The sequence below is a fragment of the Trichomycterus rosablanca genome, chromosome 18, assembly GCF_030014385.1.
Source record: "Trichomycterus rosablanca isolate fTriRos1 chromosome 18, fTriRos1.hap1, whole genome shotgun sequence".
NCBI classification, from domain to species: Eukaryota; Metazoa; Chordata; class Actinopteri; order Siluriformes; family Trichomycteridae; genus Trichomycterus; species Trichomycterus rosablanca.
The window spans coordinates 24807933-24828173 of record NC_086005.1 but is presented as its reverse complement, the minus strand read 5'-3'; the positions used below and the strand labels follow the sequence as shown (position 1 = coordinate 24828173).

Genomic DNA, 20241 nt, shown 5'->3' with positions numbered 1-20241 from the left:
CTAAAATGTGTTTATATTTGTGTTTTTTTTTTACTTACAGACAGAATCTGGTCTCCTCTTCTCAATTCTCCACTGAGGTCAGCTGGTCCTCCAGCCAGAATAAAGGAGACGAAGATTCCTTCGCCATCCTCACCACCGACGATGTTAAAGCCTAGTCCCGTGGAACCCTTATGCAGAACAATCTTCCTCGGCTCCCTGTACATACACGACCAATAATACATAAGTTCAGAGTCTGTGGGGCTCAACATCTCTCCTGCCCCACAAACAAACGGGTCCTGCCACGCTGTATACATGGAAACAAACTCCTAATCGCTGGACACTTAATTGCGTACACACACACTCGAGTGGGCCACTCGTTGCTAGCTCTCAGACTGACGTATGATTCAGAACAATGGCTAATACCCAGTAGGAAACTGTTCTACTTTCAGAGCGTTTGTCCTATTTCTGAGCGGCTTCCAGGAGACAAAGCTGGCACACACACACACACATTGATGAGCCCAAATATTAGGACCCCATCCCCCAAAAACTTACATAATAATGTCTATTTAATATACATAATATAATTCTTTATTGAAGGTTTGGCTGACAGTAGTTACTCATGGTATACGCAGTTGTGGCTGTTGTAGCCTAGTGGTTAAGGTACTGGACTAGTAAGCAGAAGATGGTTCAAACCCCACCACTGTCAGGTTGCCACTGTTGGGCCCTTGGGCAAGGCCCTTAACACTGAATTGCTTAGACTGTATAATGTAAGTTGCTTTGGAAAAAAGTGTCTGCTAAATGGAGAAAATGTAAATGTAAGTGAATACAGAAAGCCGTGGTGAGTCCCCACTGACAGTGGTCTGATGAGGAACAAGCCAAGAACCACCAAGAGGTTGATGGGCACTCGAAACTCATTAATGCCATCAGGACATTTCAGATAATTTTAATACTGGTGATGAACACACAGTGCATCAAACCCTTCTGTGCCCATGCACTCCTGTCCCTCACTGAAAGCACCTACAATGGGCAACAATGGGAACACAATGGGAACTGGACATCAGACCAATAGACCAACCAAGAAGGTTGACTGGTCAGACAAATCCTGTATTCCTAACCAGGCACATACATTGTAGGACATAAATAATGTACAAAATAGGAAGAACCTGCTGGTAATAGCCTGGTACCAGTCAGATACCTTCAGACATCTTGTGGAGTCCATGTATCACAGCTTTGTGATTTAACCAGCTAATTACTGTTGTGTTTTGACCTGTATTAAACCAAAAACAGTACAAAACACAATGTTTCATGTTTTATCTTATAAATGTTATTGTTTAAGTGGTTTATTGTAGTCTTAAGTCATGACAGTCTTCCAAATGAAAGTAAGATTTATATATTATTATTATGCTGGGGTATTTTTTTTAACAATAATTTACTGTTAAAACCTTTGTTAAGAAAAAGTATTATTATTTTTACTATTATTATTAATAACAACAATACCAGACATTTGATAAATAATTCAGTTGGTTAAATGGCATTACTGGTGTGAGAGTCTAGATCAATAATGGATGCAGGTACATTTATGTTGAAAAGATATTGTTTCGCACAATTACTTGTAGAAAGTTTATACATTTTAAAATAACTCGTCTAACACTATTAGCATCTTCAATATCACAATAGCTCATTAGCACTGGATCTGTGATGAACAGAACAGATTTTACACCAGACACTGATCAATACATGCACTGATTAACATGATTCTACAACTAATCCTGCATACAATTAATAAAAAATAATAAAATATTGAAGCACTGAAATCTATTAAAACGTGTCTAAGGTATAAAAACAACGACTAATATCGAGGAAAGCTCTTTGCACCATTAGCATATGTGACGTTGGGTTGGTGCAATTAGAGCAGTTGTTACACGTTTTAGCCACTAGATGGAGACCACACTTTTCTATTCCACTACATTTACAGGCGTTTGTTAAAAGTCTTCTCATGGGGTCTATTTTTTAGAATAAACAAATTAATAAGTAAATAAAAACTCTTGTCAGCATGTTCAACACTTTGTACAGTCACTTTATGGTCAATAAACGTCATCATGTAATTGATTTGCAGTTGTAAGCTGAACATTTTCATAGCCCTGCATATCCATACAGTTCAATAATACTCAAGCAGATACTCATTAAAGAACTAATACTGCTATAACTCAAATTGTAACTAAAAGTTATTTATTGGAACAATCTAACAGTTCTTCCCAAAATTATAGCAGGTTTCATATTTATTTACAGTACTGAGTTAAATACATATGCATTTTTTCTTTATTATTTCTGTATTTTTAAATGTACTTGTTTACTTCTCATGTTTATGTATTCATTCATATTGACTGTTTATTCTGAGTAAGGGTCACACAGTAAGAGCCCATCCTTCAATGCAGATATTTATGAACTTACTTTGCTGACTGCAAGGAGAAATTAAAGTAGCCAATTAATGTACAGACCTTTTTTGCTAAGTGGGTGGAAATCGGAATACCAAGAGTTAACTGATGTTGACTTGAAGCAAACATACTTTACTACACATATACAGTAACTAAAGATAGGAACCAAACCTGTGTATCTGAAACTGTGCAGCACCAACACATGTGGTACTTTCTTTATATATTTTCAGCCTTTATTACTGCCATTAATTCTTACCTGAAGGCAGATCATTTTTAAAATATTATTTGCTATTATTTGATTTATTACCTACATTTCCTGGTACAATATTGCCCTTTGGTTGAATGTCTACTGTCCCCCTCCCCTCACACTTATTTTTCTCATTTCCACTCTCACATTTTTCTCTCTCAAGTTTACTTGTTCTCTCATTTACCCACATTTGTCATTGTGAAATTTAATACCAAAAAAGATAATAAGAAAACAGATTGGGCTTACTTTATATTCTAAAGGCCTCTGTGGCTCACTAATAGCTGCTGAAAAGCAGAATAGACTACACTGCAGCTACATCTTTATTTATGCAGACACACACCTCAGTCCATGCAGCTTTTCATTAGCTGTCAGTTTCCATAAACACCCCCTCCTTTCACTGCACCAGAAAAAAACTACCACACAAATACAGTGGACAGCAGAGTAGCAAAATATGCATACATATATAAGTACAGGAATAAATAAATATAAATACAAACATTACTCAGGAAATAATATAATAGGGCCAGACTGGATTTGGAGACTCTGAATTTTGACTTAAACGTGTTTGGGCTTGCAGCCTGATGCCTACATGGACAACGGTTGGCTGAACTGCTGCAATTATGACCTCTGCTGGATGATTGATGGCACCTGCATAATGAGATGGGGGATTATGGAGATTAGTGTGACTCTCCATGTGCAATACGAATCCCTATATAAACCCGCCTCGTGCAGGTGAAAAGAAGTCGGTTAGGCAGCAAGTTTATTAAAAATAACAAACACTCCATGCTTTTGGTAGGTGTTTGTAGTGAAAACAACTATTTAAAATAAAGGAAGGTGTGTCAGATATATTTACAGTGCCTGTGTTATCCCCTGTGTGTTTTTGCTCTACAGTCTGTTTGTCTCTGGTGGCCTTTACTGTTCGAGTGTCTTTCATTAGAGCTTCCGCCCATGTGCTCACACTCACTAGCCTATTCACTTATAAAGGTCATTCATGTTAACACCTCGTGCTCTAGAGCCTAAAAGAGCTGCAATCAGGACACGACACTACGGTTATCTTTATCCGTACTAACGGTTTTTGTTACTTTATTGTTGTGGTTTACCTTAATTCAGTATGAAAGTTCATTAAATTTGTAATATTTTTTTTGGTTGAGTGGAGTAGGGGTTGGGGTTGCAAGAAAAAAAAAACCTATTAAACCATTTAAACCTGTGATGACTTTTATGTGAGATCCACAACAATGTTGCTTGCCCCGCCCCAATTATTATTATATATTTTTTTTACTTAAAATTATTGTTGGCAAGTGTGATTTTTTCTGTGCATTTGGCACCACTGAGCTGTACTTATATTGAAAACAACAAACCAAAAATCAATCTTGGACTGAAGTAATGATACCAAGTGACAGAACAAGCTCAGTCAACAAACTAGAAGGGTCAAATTATTAGAATACCTTTTCTGTAAAAGCTTGAACAGGGAAAAAGTCTTTTAGGTATATTAGAAAGACAATAACTCAAAGAACATTGCCACAATGAAGCTATCAGAAACATAGTACGGTAGCTATACATGTAAACGCTACTACAGTTAGCTTGTGTTTCATTAGATTCGGTTCAAGACAAGTTAGCAAGCCATCCTCTCAATCACCACAAGCCCTACTGACGCAGTCCTATTAATGCTTCTGAATTATATCAATATTCTTCAACTATGCAATCACATCAATGTCCCTTAGCATTAGCAATCACACATTTAACACCCACAGATCTGCATTTCAGCCTACATCAATACACTCACCAGGGTTCTGCCTAAGAGACCCTGGTCTTTAGAAAACTGACATATTTCCAGTGGCCGTCACCACTCCTGGGTCAATACAGTTCCCAGGGTGCCTATCCGGCAGAAAAGCTGCTATAGATTTACACACTAGGCTGGATCATGCTTCTAAATGGCATGTCAGATGGGTGACAGAAACTCTAATAATGTTTTGGTTGTTTTTTTGCTGTTCGTCACTAGGAGATGTACACAGAGTGGAGCTGCATGGACATATTGTGTCCTTAAAATGTATTCTCTTCCCTAAACTATTTTAGAATTTAATTAACTCGGAACAATGCTTATTTTTTATTTAAAATAGTTGTAGCCTAGCGGTTAAGGTACTGGACTAGTAATCAAAGGGTCGCTGGTTCAAGCCCCATCACTGCCAGGTGGCCACTGTTGGGCCCTTGAGCAAGGCCCTTAACCTTCAATTGCTTAGACAATATGCTGTCACAGTACTGTAAGTCGCTTTGGATAAAAGCGTCTGCTACATGCTGAAAATATAAAAATAAATATATAAATATAAAATACACAAAATATTAAAATAGGGTTAGTCTTTTAACTATAACAGGGAGGAAAATGTATTAAACCACTTTAGTTTTCATTATTGCTTCAAATACCAGGCAAGGATGTGGATAAAATTCAGGGCTAAATACTTTTTTCCAGCCACTGTACTAATACGTTTCTAAAAATATTTAGTTTTTTTTTTTTTGGGGTGCTTGTGTGCCGCAGAGGTAAAATACACTTTATTGCTGAGATCCAGGGATCCGGGGTTTAAATGTCAGAGGTGCTGTCTAGCTTGAGTTTGAATCTCAGAGGTGCTGTATGGCAAGAAGTACCCCCTCCTACTTATTGAGTTAGGGTCCTTATACATACAATCATATTTAAAATAAAAAGAAATTGTACACAGTGATAAGCTGCACAAAAAGGGATCTCAACTGAAGGTAATGGCAACACAATTTTCGAAAACAATGAGAATGACCCAGTGCAGATTTCATTGTCCAACCTGTGGCCATTAAAACAACAACTGGGTGTGACTATGAAAAATGCTTATGCCAACCTAAATAGCTAATGACCAGTGTCATATCACGGAGAAACACTTGAGCTTTAACAAAAATAAAAACCTACGTAAGTTGTTACAAAACACATTATTATCATTTTAATAATTAGTAGAAAATAACAAAGTAAAATGGTCACGTTTACCACTGTTCCCTCTAACAAATATACAAAAAGGTAAAAGGTAAAAGGTAAAAATAGCACTTCAAGAGTCGCTAAATCCACTGTTGTTTACCAGGGACGAGTAAATCAAGCCTGTCAGCGTGTGCTGAATTAGAACACTGTCCTTCCAACAGCAGTCACGCATTGCATATCAATTAGCAGTGATAAGATCCGGCCCTGGAAAAGGCTGATTAATGGTGCGTCTATGATAAGCACTGTCCGTACGAACGAAAGGAAATTAACATGCTCTCTTTGCTTGATTCCAACAATAAACCATTAACCACCAAATAAGCTACACAGTGAGAAAACACCAACAGGTCAGATGGGTTTTATTTGCCGCACTAAACAAGCTAATACACAGATCACTATCCAGAGCAGTGCATTATATGATATTAGACCATTTTGCTTTATTGAATAGTGTAAGGTCCGTGTATCTACATCAACTATTCAGCTCTCAGTTATTTATCAGCTATTAGCCAATATTTACATAATACGTACAACAGTGCTGTGAAAAAGATTTATTTTATTCGTGTCCATTTGTCATGTTTAATTCTTTCAAATCTTCAATCTAATATTAATATAACAAGAGTCACATTCCATCTGATAACAAGTTATGATGATCACTCCATTTATTACAGTCAAAGATGTCTTCAAAACCTATATCACGCATGTAAAAGAGCAATTCGCAGAGCTTTATCATCATTTAAAAATCATTTTGTGTTTACTTGTGTTATCTTAATCTAATATTAAAAGTACCTGTGATGATCTAAAACATATCAGTATGCAGAAATAGAAGCTATTAGAAGAGATTGGGAAGGGTTAAATACTTTTTTAAGGCACTGAATTTTAACCACATCCATTGATAATAGGTGCTAAAAAACAAGCAAACAAACACCAGCTGTAGAATAGATTATGTGGCCAAAAGTATGTGAACAACAAATTTGGGGAATGTGATTAGCAGTTTCAGTTTCAGCTGGGGAGAAACTCAAATGTCCTACACTGAGTCTAGACCTTAACCCTACTGAAAACATTTAAATAAGCTGGGATGTCAATAGCAAGCAGGACCTTTGGACAAAAAGGTCATGGCCATGTTTTTCACAATTACTATGAAATGCCAAGCTGTGTTAGAAAGCAAAGGATGCTTAAGTATACCAAGCATCAACTAGTGTGGTGTAAAGAACACCCTTATTGGACCATAGGACAATACTAAAGAAATAAATCTAATGAAAGGAATGATGCCGGCCGCTCAGGTGGCGCAGTGGTAAAATACGCTAGCACACCAGAGCTGGGATTACGAATACATCGTATCGAATCTCAGCTCTGCCCTCCGGCTGGGCTGGGTGGCCACAGGAACAATGATTGGCTGTTGTTCAGGGTGGGATGAACCGGACCAGGTTTTTCTTATAACTGGTGTAATTACGACCTCTGATTGATTGTGCCTGCGCAAAGTTGGGGAATAATGCTGATCAGGGTGTGGCTCTCCGTGCACAGGGCTGATCCGCATATGAACTCGCCTCGTGCAGGTGAAAAGATGCAGTCAGTACTGCGCACGTGTTGGAGGGGACGTGTGTCAGTTGCGAAGCTCCTCAGCTCCCAGTGGAGGGTTGTATCGGTAGAGGTGAAGTGTTACGCAATCAGGGTAATTGGATACGACTAGATTAGAGGAGAAAACTGGGGGGAAAATTGGAGAAAAAAAGAGGGAAAAAAAGGGATCAATGCCAACAATGAAGTTTTGTGGAAAATAAATAACAGTTATAGCTTGTATTGGATAGTTTAAACTCTGCGTTTGTGTCCCAACAGAAACCCTATCCAACACGTTTAGCCGAGAACTTTTACTAAACTGCAGCTTTAACTCTCCTACCATAAATGATCTCAGCTACTTCCAATTTCAAAAACACAATCATCCCATCAATCACGGAACTTAGCATTCATACCCATATTCTCACAGCATGGCACACGCCGAGATTTGAACTAATTCAGTGTTGTGTCTGATTCACTGTCTGACATGCAAATCACTCTCATTCCCCCAGAAGCCAATTACAGACTGATTTATAATTCATTAAGTTATACACTCATCATTGAAATTCTCAACAAGTCAGTAAACCGCCATCTCGTGCCAAGGCAAGGAGCCATAGCAGCAGCAGCAAGCTGACGCCGTTCCAGAGCCATATGTGCCACAAAAACTCTCATAGTGACCTTGAAAAATGTTTCAACACACCAAAGAATCAACAAAAGATTCTGATGCAACTTACTGCCAATAAATGCATAAAATTGTGAAAAAAAAGTGTGGACACCTGATATTCAGATTCTTGGACAACCCAACTCAGAAGCTCTGACCCCATCCTCCCTTGCAGTGACTCTTCTGACAGTTATGAAGCATTTGTAATGTCAGGTGAAGGACAATCAACAGTACAATTCATTCCAAAGATTTTCAGTGGGATTGAGGTCGGGACTCTGTGCAGGCTACAAGAGTTCTTCTAAAACAAACTCTCCAAACTCTTTCTTTATGGACATTGAATAGTGTCATGAAAAAATAAGGTTGTGGGTTCTTACAGCAGTGTAATAGCTGAAGAACTGTGGGCCTTCCTTTGTACTGCTCTAGTCACATCACATTGGGTGCTGGACTTTGGAACCTCCATTCTGTGCTTACTGTTGTTTCTTATCTGCTTACAACAGACATGTTGCTTATCTCTGTACTTTAGAATCCCAGCCCATCTCAAGCACAATATAACTAAGGATTTAATACACAGCATAATAATAATACAGTATATTAAGCATAAAATCTAATTTCTTCATAACAATAGCCATGCTGGAACACTGGAACAGGAAATGGTCTCCATTAAATGGTTGCCACAATGTTGTAATTTATTTTATATAATTTATTTTATATACTTTTGGCCATATAGGGTCTCTCTGAAAACCTAGTGATCTCTCTACATAGACACATTTGACATCACCCTGTCTAAGTCGCTGTCTAAATAGTGCGTCTAAATAATCTGCCTTATGAGTTCAATGTCTCATTAGAATCCTTTCTACTTAGGCAGCTGCCCAGGGAGGCAGTAGGCCACAAGGCAGCTCTCTAGGTTTTTAATCAGACCCCACAGTGTTACATACATTAAACTGTAAAATCCTTTATGTGTGGGAAACATGCAGTGGAGGAGGTTGTGAATTGGGCATGCAGTGGGTATGTCAGAAAAGGTCTCAGGTTGTAAGCATTTCATGCAGATCATTAAGTGGTCAGTACCTGGTGATGTCGGAGTCAGGGAGCACACCTACATGGTAGTGGGGGAAAGGGACGGAGTGCAGTGGGCTTTTATCAAACTCCACAGGGGAGTAGTGACGAGGAGAGGGGGCACGATCACACAGTTTATTCACAGTGCTGTAAACGGGCTCTGGAGGCCTGGGAGGAAGAGAAAGCAGAAAGGAGATGATGTGTTAATGGAAGAGGGTATAAGAAAGAGTGAGAGGGGAGATACAATTACTGAATGGTAACAGATCATTGAAGACCTTGTTGTGAATTAAATTAGGAATGAATGTAAAGATGACAATACTAACAATAAGTTATAGGAAATATAGGAGTTATAGGAAAATTCATACACGATTCAAATGTAAATAATCTGTGTTTTCTCACTACATCACAACACAAAATATCAGTAGATTTTGTAGGCTGAAACGTAAAATTTGAACACATATGAGATTTTTTAAACCAGTATCAGCAACAACAATGAGCAAAATCAAAATAGCTTCTATAAAAATCTCACAAGCTACATAATTAGTTTTCAAATCTGTTGCATCTTGACAAACAATCAGGTATAAATTAAATTTAATGTAGCCATAACACATTGTACTATCACAGCACAAACGACTGGAAAAGAATCCTGTTATGGTACTGCACATGGTAAACAAGTACCAGCTGAATCCTCTATCACAACACTGACATAACCAAGTCATATACACCGATCAGCCATAACATTAAAACCACCTCCTTGTTTCTACACTCACTGTCCATTTTATCAGCTCCACTTACCATATAGAAGCACTTTGTAGTTCTACAATTACTGACTGTAGCCCCCTTTCATGGTGTTTTTCAATGGTCAGGACCCCCACAGGACCACCACAGAGCAGGTATTATTTGGGTGGTGAGTCATTCTTGTCACTGACTTTACACAAGGTGGACTAGGTAGGAGTGTCAAATAGAGTGGACAGTAAGTGGACATGGTATTTAAAAACTCCAGCAGCGCTGCTGTGTCTGATTCACTCTTACCAGCACAACACACACTAACACACCACCACCATGTCAGTGTCACTACAGTGCTGAGAATCATCCACCACCTAAATAATACCTGGTCTTTGGTGGTCCTGTGGGGGTCCTGACCATTGAAGAACAGGGTGAAAGCAGGTTAAAAAGGTATGTAAACAGATGGACTACAGTCAGTAATTGTAGAACTACAAAGTGCTTCTATATGGTAAGTGGAGCTAATAAAATGGACAGTGAGTGTAGAAACAAGGAGGTGGTTTGAATGCTATGGCTGATCCGTGTATATATATAACATATTAAAAAATAGCCAATACAACAATTTTTTATTATAATTTATTTATTTAGTGATCTTATTCACTGTATTTAAAACTGGAAAATAAATTATGAATATACGAGGGTTCTTCAAAAAGTTTCCACACTTCTTTTAACTCTTTATTAAGAATTAAAAAAATAAATGACATCACTTTTCTACACACTTTCTACACACAATGTTTTTGGTTGGGTGCATAGACACTGATGCAGTGATGCCTTCACATCGTCATCACATGAAAATCTTCCCCTTAAAGCTTCATTGAGCATCCAAAAAGATGGAAATCAGATGCCGCTAAATCCGGACTATAAGCTCCCTCAGTCTTTCAGACACAACCGATTACTATTCCTCCCACCCTCACTGTTCCCAACCAAAGTATAAAAGTGCGGAAACTTTTTGAAGATCCCTCGTATCTTGAGTTTGGGGGGTTGAAACTCCAGTGGCCTGCACAGAGCTCTGACCTGGACCCCACTAAACCCGTTTGAAAAAAAATTGTTGATTAAAGGACAAGAAAACAGCTAATTAGTGTAGCACTGTTAAATCATGTAAGAAAACTTTGTGTATGTTGATACTTCTGGTGACTATTTACAAACATAAAGATTTGAGTAGGAGGTGAAACCAGCAAACTAAGGTTTAACCACCAATCTGTTGGTGGTAAGTAAACCTGGAGCCATTTCGCTGCAATGGAAAGATACTTTAACGTCATTTATTCTGTTATAAATATCATACAATTATATTACCCAGATCCATTGCCAACACCATCTCAAAAATGGTTGTGTACATGTACAGCAAAATCTAATCCTGTATCCGTTCCTCTTGGAGCAGTCTGATCTACAGTACATGCCCTTAACACAAGGCAATCCATTCCAAACGTTTGACTCTCACCTCAACTGGAAGTGCTGGGACTCAAATCTGTGTCCCTCCCCATCATCTAAGGAGGAATTTCTGATCAGAGGAAAAACAGCAGATCAGCAAAAATCCAAAAAACAGAAGCGTAATTACGTCTGTATATGCTCACAAACGAAGAAAATATTCTTGTTTTCAGATTACGAGACGATACAGCGATACAGACAGCTGGACAGGCATTCGTACGACCGTAGACAAAACAGAACAGATTCTGTAGTGGGCACAGCTGGGGTTCAAACATCAACATACAGGGCTACCAGACAAATATTTGAGACCTTAGTCAAAATAGAGCTCTGCTAGCAACAACACAACGGAAGTTTATTATCATGAAGTCATCTAAGATAGATGTTTATAGACATTTATAGGTGTTTACAGATGGATTCCAACAGAAGGGAATGAGGGGACATTTAAGACATCCGGTGTAAACTTTTTTGCATTTTACCGTAGCCAATCTGCTGCTGGGGACCCCGATGTCCAAGGAGGGGGTGTCTTGACTGACAGACCCTCCCTCAGATGTGTGCACAGTCTACTGATCCCTTCTTTTTAATCCGGTCTTTTTGTCTGCTGCAGGCATTAGACAATTACGCCTGCTAGAGGGCGCCCAGCCAACCTGGGGAGTTCAGAATCTCGGTGTTCTCGCCAATCTGGTGTTAATTTTAACACATATAGCGTTGCTTGTGTTACCAATAAAGACATCTAATTTTTACGAAGCTGTGCTACTAAGCTATGCCAAAAAGGCTCAGCTGCTGACTTGTCTATGTCCATATAAACATGTTGACTCCATCCTTAAAAAAGTACATAGAACAGTAGTCTTTTACAAAGGTCAAAAGAAAAACCCAAACTGGTATCTTGTGCTGGGAGGAAAATGTCCTGATGGTCAGAGGTAACTGCTTATATTTATTAATAACATTTTTTTTGTCTATTTGTCTGTTTACTGAGACTAATTTCATTTAATTCTTGGGGGGTGAAATATTGTCAGTTGCAATTTTATTTCCACAAAAAAAATAAATGGACTTAAAATGGATTTTTTGGATGGCCTGCTATTATTGTAATAATTAGTTAAGGATTTGGAGTGGCCGATTCAGTCTAAAAGACTAAAACAGCTTTTTTCACATCACTCCCAGCCTTCAGCCATTTAAGCATACACACACCGAGCCTTCTGTCCAATCCAATCTATTATTCACCTGCAGAGGTACAGCAAAGGTTCACATTTATTATGCAAAACTGCACAGCACTTCGCAATTATAATCACATCAAACCATCTGATTCATTCTCTTTCCAGCAAGTTAACTAGTCAGAACTTCTTCACCTTTAACTCCATGTTTTTTTTAAATCTACTTTTTATGTGAGCAGCTTCTACTGTGGATAACTAGAAGATCAGAGGGTTAAGCCTGAAGATTAGCCAGGCCTGACCAAGGCACCTGGAGTCAGCTAAGCTCTGAGGCAGGAAAAGGGATAAAAAGCTAATCCCAATGTACCAGCTCAAACAGAAACCCCATCCCATTCTCCACTAGGCTTCAACCTACATGCAGCTAAATACTGAGTGACTTGAAAGGCTCTTTACTACAACCGTGAGCCAATATGGTGAATTTTGCTTCATTTACAGCCCTGTAAACAATTGTCCTGTCCAACATCTTGTTGTGCTGCATTATCTTATAGAAAAAGAAACAAAGCTAAATGTACCAAATGTACCATTCTGACCAATGTTTAATATATACAGAATAAGGCCATTCTATTATATTCTATACATTCAAGTAATAAAGTGTGATGCAGAATTAGCCACATTTCCCAAAGAAAGAGAGATGAGCAACGCAAGAATGCTGAACAGAGGTTACATATGCTAAGCAGCCAACCAGAAGTAACCCCTGCCCTAAAGTTATGCCTCTTAAAATAGATCCTCGAATTCAAGTCAATAAACAAACACGCAGAGTCTAGATGCCATCTGATCTCTATGTCACGTATGGCATAATGATATACAGTATTTGGCTACAGAAATGATAAATTTGTAGAAATATGAACATATAAAACAGAGCTATGAGTATATTGAATATATATATATATTTAAACCTTTAAGAATATATAAAGCAATGCTGTAAGATTTATGAAGGACTAATATTAAACCCATACATTATGATAGATAGCTAGCTAGCTAGCTAGCTAGCTAGCTAGCTAGCTAGATAGATAGATAGATAGATAGATAGATAGATAGATAGATAGATAGATAGATAGATAGATAGATAGATAGATTATTTCTATTTTTGTGTTGGGATTCCTCACTATAAATAAAGCATTTGACAAGACAGCCCACTGACATTCATACAGAAGATTCAGAAAGAAGAACAAGACCAGAGACAGAACAGGGGGAAACAGGGGGGAAACAGGAGGGCCATAAAATCCCAAAGCAATGCCATCATACGCCTGCATTGCTTTTGGGATTTTCACAGTGACACACTGGGTGAGACGGATCTTCACCGGTTCTACCTGTGTGCTGTGGCGTTTGGCAGGAAGAGGGAGGGATTTACCGTAAGAATGAAAAGCCATCCAACCTGTTAATATCCTCCTCCCCCAGAAGGTGGCGTGGCAGGGGTGAGTAGCGTCCAGGGGAGATGGGAGGAAGACTGGACTTGAACTCCAGAGTCCCGTTATTACCAGAGATATGATTATCCATAGCAGGGGAAAAAGCTGTGGAATGACGAGGTGAGAGAGGAGAGAGATTTTAGTAAACAGTGTATCTGGTAAAGACTAACACTGTATGGTCAAAAGTATGAGGACACCTGATTATCACATCCATGCTTTTTGAATATCAGATTCCATCATTACAGGCATTCATGTGAAGTTGCATTTGGCTGATGGTCAATCACGGTGAAATCCTTATATCCTTATATTCATAATTGGCATTCAAATTCATACCAAAGATGTTGAATAGGGTTAAGATTAGTGTTCTGAACAGGCCAGTACAATCTCAACAATATTGCTGAGAAAATTTAAACGGACGGACTTTCTATGAGACTTCACAGTTGGTTGCAAGGCAGGTAGCATTCTCATGACATCCACCAAACAGACTCATTAGTTAGTAAGAGTGAGAGAGTTTCCAAAGTCCAAATGGTAATGTAATGCAATCTTGTGCAATGGAAACCAATCTATGGTGTTATTAAAATAGTAAAACCTACAATTTAAAGGTCCACATACATTTGACCATTTGATATAAACACAATAAACTAAACACATATTGTCTGCTCTACTAATGGTAAATCATTTCAGTGTTTATATAACACGACTGACATCGTAACTGTGAATAAAAATGTGTGATAAACTCACAGTGGGTAATATCGGGAGGCCCATAGGGATCCGAAAGGTAAACACTAGTGGGCTTTCCCACTTTTAGATACACAATATCAGACGTGTTCTTCAGTATGGCTACTGCTTCCTCGTGCGTGACCTCCTCCAGAGTGTAGTTATTTACCTGAGAGAGAAAGAGTTCATCATTTTGTTAGGGTTGGTTTTATAGTGTTTACTTTTAGGTAGCTTTCAGAGTAAACTTTTCTCCCTCCATATTTATTTACTGACAAATTTACCTACAAGATTGGACTCTTTATTATACAACAGCTACCAATTCAGGACAATTAGAACAAAAACAGCAATTGCTGAATGAACAGCTCACTTTTCCATAAACATGTACTAAATATATGTGATTAACTAGTGTTGACTGACAGAGGGGAAAATGTTATTCATCTCACCCAGAGATCAGAACAAATTTGCTGGACTCCCAGTCAGAAAGTATATGGTTATGTCATATGAAATATTAGACTTGGAATTTTCTAACAATAAGGCAAATATTTTACTAGATTTTAGCACTAACTGGACTACCTGTGACCCAGGTCAGAACAAAGTGTTCCGGAAAAAAAGAAAATGAATAAATTAATACAACCAACTTACTGATTCTTACTGTTATCTGTTATATTAACTTTGGTATTATAAACAAAAGGCTTCATTCCAAACTACTGTGTCATACTTTTTTTGGTAGTGTGCTAATTTCACATTTTATTTAGAACATGCAGCATGACAGGATGTTCACCACTGCTCAGTTTTAAGCACCAGTTATATGCAGATAATTGGAGGCTTTTTAATTTCTAATTGGTCAGCTCCAGTCAGCTCCAGTACTTACCATGATGAGTCTGTCCCCAACCTGTAACCTGCTGTCCTTCTGCGCCGCCCCACCATCAATGATTTTAGTGACATAGATGCTGTTATCACCTGGGATGTGTTGATTTCCTACACCACCTGCAATACTAAACCCAAGCCCTGCAGGAAATACATTTGATGCATTGTAATTGATGCAATTAATAAAACAATCCTACAAATCATTACTATCCTCTTTAAATTAAAACAAATGTGTTAAATGTGCATAAAATTGCTGATTTATTAGTACCTGAGTAGCTTTATTAGTAATCTTGCAGACTGCTGTCTTGCCTGCCTTGTTTACAAAATTGATATTGATCTAGCACCATAAAATTCCTTTCCAAATCTGGCAACTTGACAGTGGTTGGGCTTAAAGCAGCAACCTTCTGATTTATAATCTAGTATGTTAACTTCTACATTACCACTACCAAATTTTGCAATTTTATGCTAATTTCTCTAAAACAAGCTGCATAGTCTAAAAATATGCAATTTATTCATGTTCTTAATCTAAATTTACATACAGACAAGAAAAAAAATGAACCAACTTGATAACATTAAACAAACTAGTGGTGTTTCATGTTCATTTGTGCATTTTCTGGAACCTTTTGGTCCTTTGATAAGTTTGATTTCCACGACAGTCTCCAGCATGGGTCGTCTTCTGCGTACGTATAGTCGAACAATGGAGCCAGCCACCTTCAGCGCCTCCACGGCTCTGCTGTGTGAAACCTCCGATACGTCGACTTCATTCACACGAAGTATACAGTCATTCACCCTAGAAAAGACATGCACACACACACACATAAGTATGGTTAGATTGGTCCCTGCTGTGAGTTTGAAACTCTTGTGGAGAGGTCCAGATTGTAGCTTCCTCTGGTCCATGGACAGTTATGGTCTGAGGCTAGAGCAGCTGGGACCCATACAGCAAAACAGAAATCTTGAGCAGATTGTAAGCCTAAATCTTAATGAGTAAAATAAAGTTTGTAATTTTTCCTAAGATTGTTTAGCTTCAGAACAATCTGCAAATACTACGCACGATTCTGGAACACACCCTGGACAGGGCGCCAATCAATTGCAGGGCATCACACACTTACCCATTCACTTAGTCACTTATCCTACACGGGGTGCCAATCAATGACAATTATTACTATTATTATTATTATTATCGCTTGAATGAAAATTATTATTAATGTATTCATTTATTAATTTACTTATTTATATAGCACAAAGCAGAGATATTTATTGCTTTACCAATTAATTTTTGTATACATATAGACAGTATTTCTTAATTTAATGCCTGCAACATGTTACAAAGAAAAAGGTGGCGCAGGCCGGATTATCAACATTGTGGGGGAAAAGTCTAAAACACATGATCAGTTTAAGAAATTACATTTGTCAGTGCATGATTACAAGGAATTTAGAGATTCCTTGTAATCATGTAACAACATCCAGTAATTGTTTTCTTAGAGAGGTCCATCTTTGAGATTGTTTATGAAAATAATGGACATTGGCAGCATCTGTTATGATATGGTCAGCAGACAGCCCTGCCTACTGTCCAGATAGCCCTCAATACAAATGTCTGGAGCATTATGGAGCACAATATATGACAATGGAGATCCCAGTCTGTTAAGCAGCTAGCACTATATCAAGCAATAATAATCCACTTTCACAACTACAGTTGGTGTCTTCAGTTGCTAAATGATTCCCTCTGTCCCACCTTTATGAAATGTTTTGCAGTGATTACACTTTATAGGTACATATACTGTAATGTATGTTTTGAGTCAAAGCATATCCTCAGTTTTTACTATACTGATGTACAAATTGTGTATAGTTTTTGATGCACAGTTTGCAGGGAATGATGGCAAAGGAGTAATGAAACCATAAAATGAAGACAGGTAGTAGAACGGAAAAAAGAGGCTAAGAAAGAAATTGAAATTCAGCTCAGCTCTCTCCATCAAGTAATTATGTTTGCCTGTGATAAATTAGCCCTTACAATCAGCTCCACAGCTATGCCACATTCATCTTCTGATTCGGCTTTAACGATCAGATCCGCTTCCTAACAGAGTTACAGTGAATTATATAATGATGCTGTGTGTGTAGAACATGTGCTGTTACAAAAGGCATTAAAACTTACAGAAATCAGTCTTACTGACAGAAGAAGCAAGATGTGTGAGTAATTATAAGACTAAGAGGGCAGTGCAGTGGTGTATTACGCTAGCCCACCACCATTGAGATATGGGTTTGAATATCAGTGGTTCTATCGCCCAGCTGGGAATCTTCACAAACATAATTGGCTATGTCTGGTGGAAGAGGGAAAGGGTTTGAGTTGGAAAAACTCTGTGATGTATTAGTGCCCTGTCCAGGGTATTCCTGCCTCCCTGTCTAGCGTCCAGTGTTTTCCACTGGACCAGGACCAGTCGCAACTCTTAGCAGGATAATACCGTTGATGAATAAAAGAAATAATGAAATGAAATAAAAAATAAGGAAGGTTAGGCATAGCTTCAAAGTATTATCCCCCTCTCACCAACCAACACACCAATACAGAATTTTCTATTAGATACTTTGATCTTTGGTAGGTAATTATAGCATATACAGTTCTTCATTATTATGTAAGCCCACAGACACATTTATGCCACTCACCGTAGTCTGCCGTCCTCAGCTGCTGCACCCCCAGGAATGATCTTGGTAATGAAGATTCCTGGGTCATCTCCGATGTGTGGGTTATCCGTCCCACCTGCTATACTAAACCCTAACCCTGAGTTACCCTGAAAACAGAGAGTAAACACAAATTAAAGCATTAGGTACACAAATGCTCAACAACAAGAGCACTACAGTTTCCATTACATCAGATCAATCAGCCTGGTGATAACACTACTATTAGGAGAGTATCCAAAAAGTGTGTGGCTGAGGTTTATGTTCTTATGGGCTGGCCTAAGCTGCTGCATTTAGGGTAGAGAATTAAATGTTTAATGTAGAAATCTTTGTGGTGTGGATACTATGTGCCATGCTATCTGAGTAAATCATATAAAAAGATACATTATATTACCTTTTGGTATATGGCACATGAGCTAACCATATACCACAGGTATATCAGAGACTAAATGGAAATTCCACCATTTACCCAATTCTCCTGCAGTTTAGCATTAAGAATTGGTGAACTGAAAGCTTTAATTTATTAACCCCAACATCACTACCCCACTCCTTCTTGTGCTGGACAGTTGCCTCTCAAACTGGCAACACATAACCCTAGAAAATCTGGATTTTCTGCACAAGTATTTGCTGTGCATATAAACCGTGACTCATCACAACTTACACTGCAGAGAGATCAGCCCAGTGCTTTCTTATCTAAAACTCCCGTTAAAAAACTCATTCCACTCCCCAAATCTTTCCCAAGATTATTTCTTAAACTAAATGTGCTTCTCTGTTGAGTGGACAACATTCTTGTGAGGGAAGAAACAGCAAAACCACCTCAGAGAGCAGCAGATTGGAGCTAATTATACTCACCCGGAGTTTAATAATGTGCATGTGTAACGAGAGGAAATACTACAGATGCTACAGTGTTATGTAAACTGTCATTTTTATGGGCTTTGGTTTACTGGCATGTATAAAGATTGCAAGGCTCTTATGTGGTTGGGGGTTTTTTTTCTTTACAGGACAAAAAAGACCTTCTGGGGCATATTTCTGTGATAATTATGATAACACAAAAAATATAAAATATTAAAATGAGAAGTAGATAAATGTACAGATGGGTGACAACCAAAGCAGGAGGAAAATGTGTACAGCCTACAGAGGTGATCATAATTTGTAATTTATTATTATTATTTATTCCTATTCAGCAACTGTTCATACATTGTCATCCTAGAAGCAACCACTTCATTTAGAATAAAAATGTTTTATATTGTATTGAGCAAGTGATGTATATAAATAATTTTTCACATGTGTAAGATTTTGGATATGAGTTAAGTGATTATTAGTTATGTAGTTTATTATTTCAATGCATAATAATTCCTTAGTTTTTTTCTATTTTATTTATGCATTTTCTTCCATTTTCTCCCAATTTAGCATGTAGTCAATTTGTCTTCCGCTGCTGGGGGATCCCTGATTGCAGTCGAGGTGGGTATATTGCTGCTCACGCCTCCTCCGACCCGCATGCAGCCCTTTGCGGAACCCTTACAGGTGCCTCTCTATCTGCCAATCAGGGTCCTTACAGAGCGTTTGAAGACCCCACCCACATAGTCCGGTCAACCCGCCCTAGCAGAACCGTGTCTGCTGCAGGCACTGCCAATTATGCAATCACTGCCTGCTAGACGGCACCCAGCCGACCAGTGGCAAAACCCGGTTTGGAACCAAGGAGTTCAAAATCTCGGCGCTGGTGTGCAAGCGGAATATCCCACAGGACCCTGTTTTTGTCACAATTATTCAATAATGTCGGTCACGTGGGAATAAGTAAAATAAATAACAATTACAGCATATGTGCAAAAACAAAACCTTTAGGTAACACTAGGCTTCCCCATTTTTGTTTTGGCATCTAACTTAGTACAGACATGTTTTTTTAGGCTGGAAAAAAGCAGGGGATGTAATGCAATAAAACAAATAGAGTGAATAATTCATACATACTATATAGCTACAAGTATGTGGACCATGACTTATTGGACATCCAATTCTAAATCCATTAATATGACATTTATATGGATTTGTGGTCTAAACACCTGAATGTGGGTCTGTATACTTTTGGCCATAACGTAGTGTATAAAAGATAAAATAAAGAGATGAAGAACAATGTGGAAGAGCTGCATTTTAATAGGATCTTTTTCTGTTCCGCAGCGATTTGTAAGCAGGATCTCTCAGCCTCCAGATGCCAGGCTTTGAGAAATCTGTTTTTCTTCGCTCCTGCTGAGGTTTCCTATTGTCACA

General features: G+C 38.3%; 1 protein-coding gene across 10 annotated transcripts in view; it reads right to left on the bottom strand.

The window, feature by feature from the left end:
• The window catches only part of dlg2 (discs, large homolog 2 (Drosophila)), a 147608-nt gene that overhangs the window by 31363 nt on the left and 96004 nt on the right, over positions 1 to 20241 (bottom strand). For 8 of the 10 annotated variants that reach the window (XM_063014498.1, XM_063014487.1, XM_063014489.1 and 5 more), the window contains 8 exons: positions 17968 to 18092; positions 15933 to 16102; positions 15317 to 15453; positions 14470 to 14614; positions 13674 to 13833; positions 11131 to 11190; positions 8922 to 9077; positions 39 to 195 (listed from right to left, as the gene is read on the bottom strand). In XM_063014498.1, the coding sequence (XP_062870568.1) occupies positions 39 to 195; positions 8922 to 9077; positions 11131 to 11190; positions 13674 to 13833; positions 14470 to 14614; positions 15317 to 15453; positions 15933 to 16102; positions 17968 to 18092 (1110 nt within the window). The remainder of the gene's footprint in view (positions 1 to 38; positions 196 to 8921; positions 9078 to 11130; positions 11191 to 13673; positions 13834 to 14469; positions 14615 to 15316; positions 15454 to 15932; positions 16103 to 17967; positions 18093 to 20241) is intronic. The other 2 variants (XM_063014488.1, XM_063014493.1) reach the window with 2 other exon arrangements.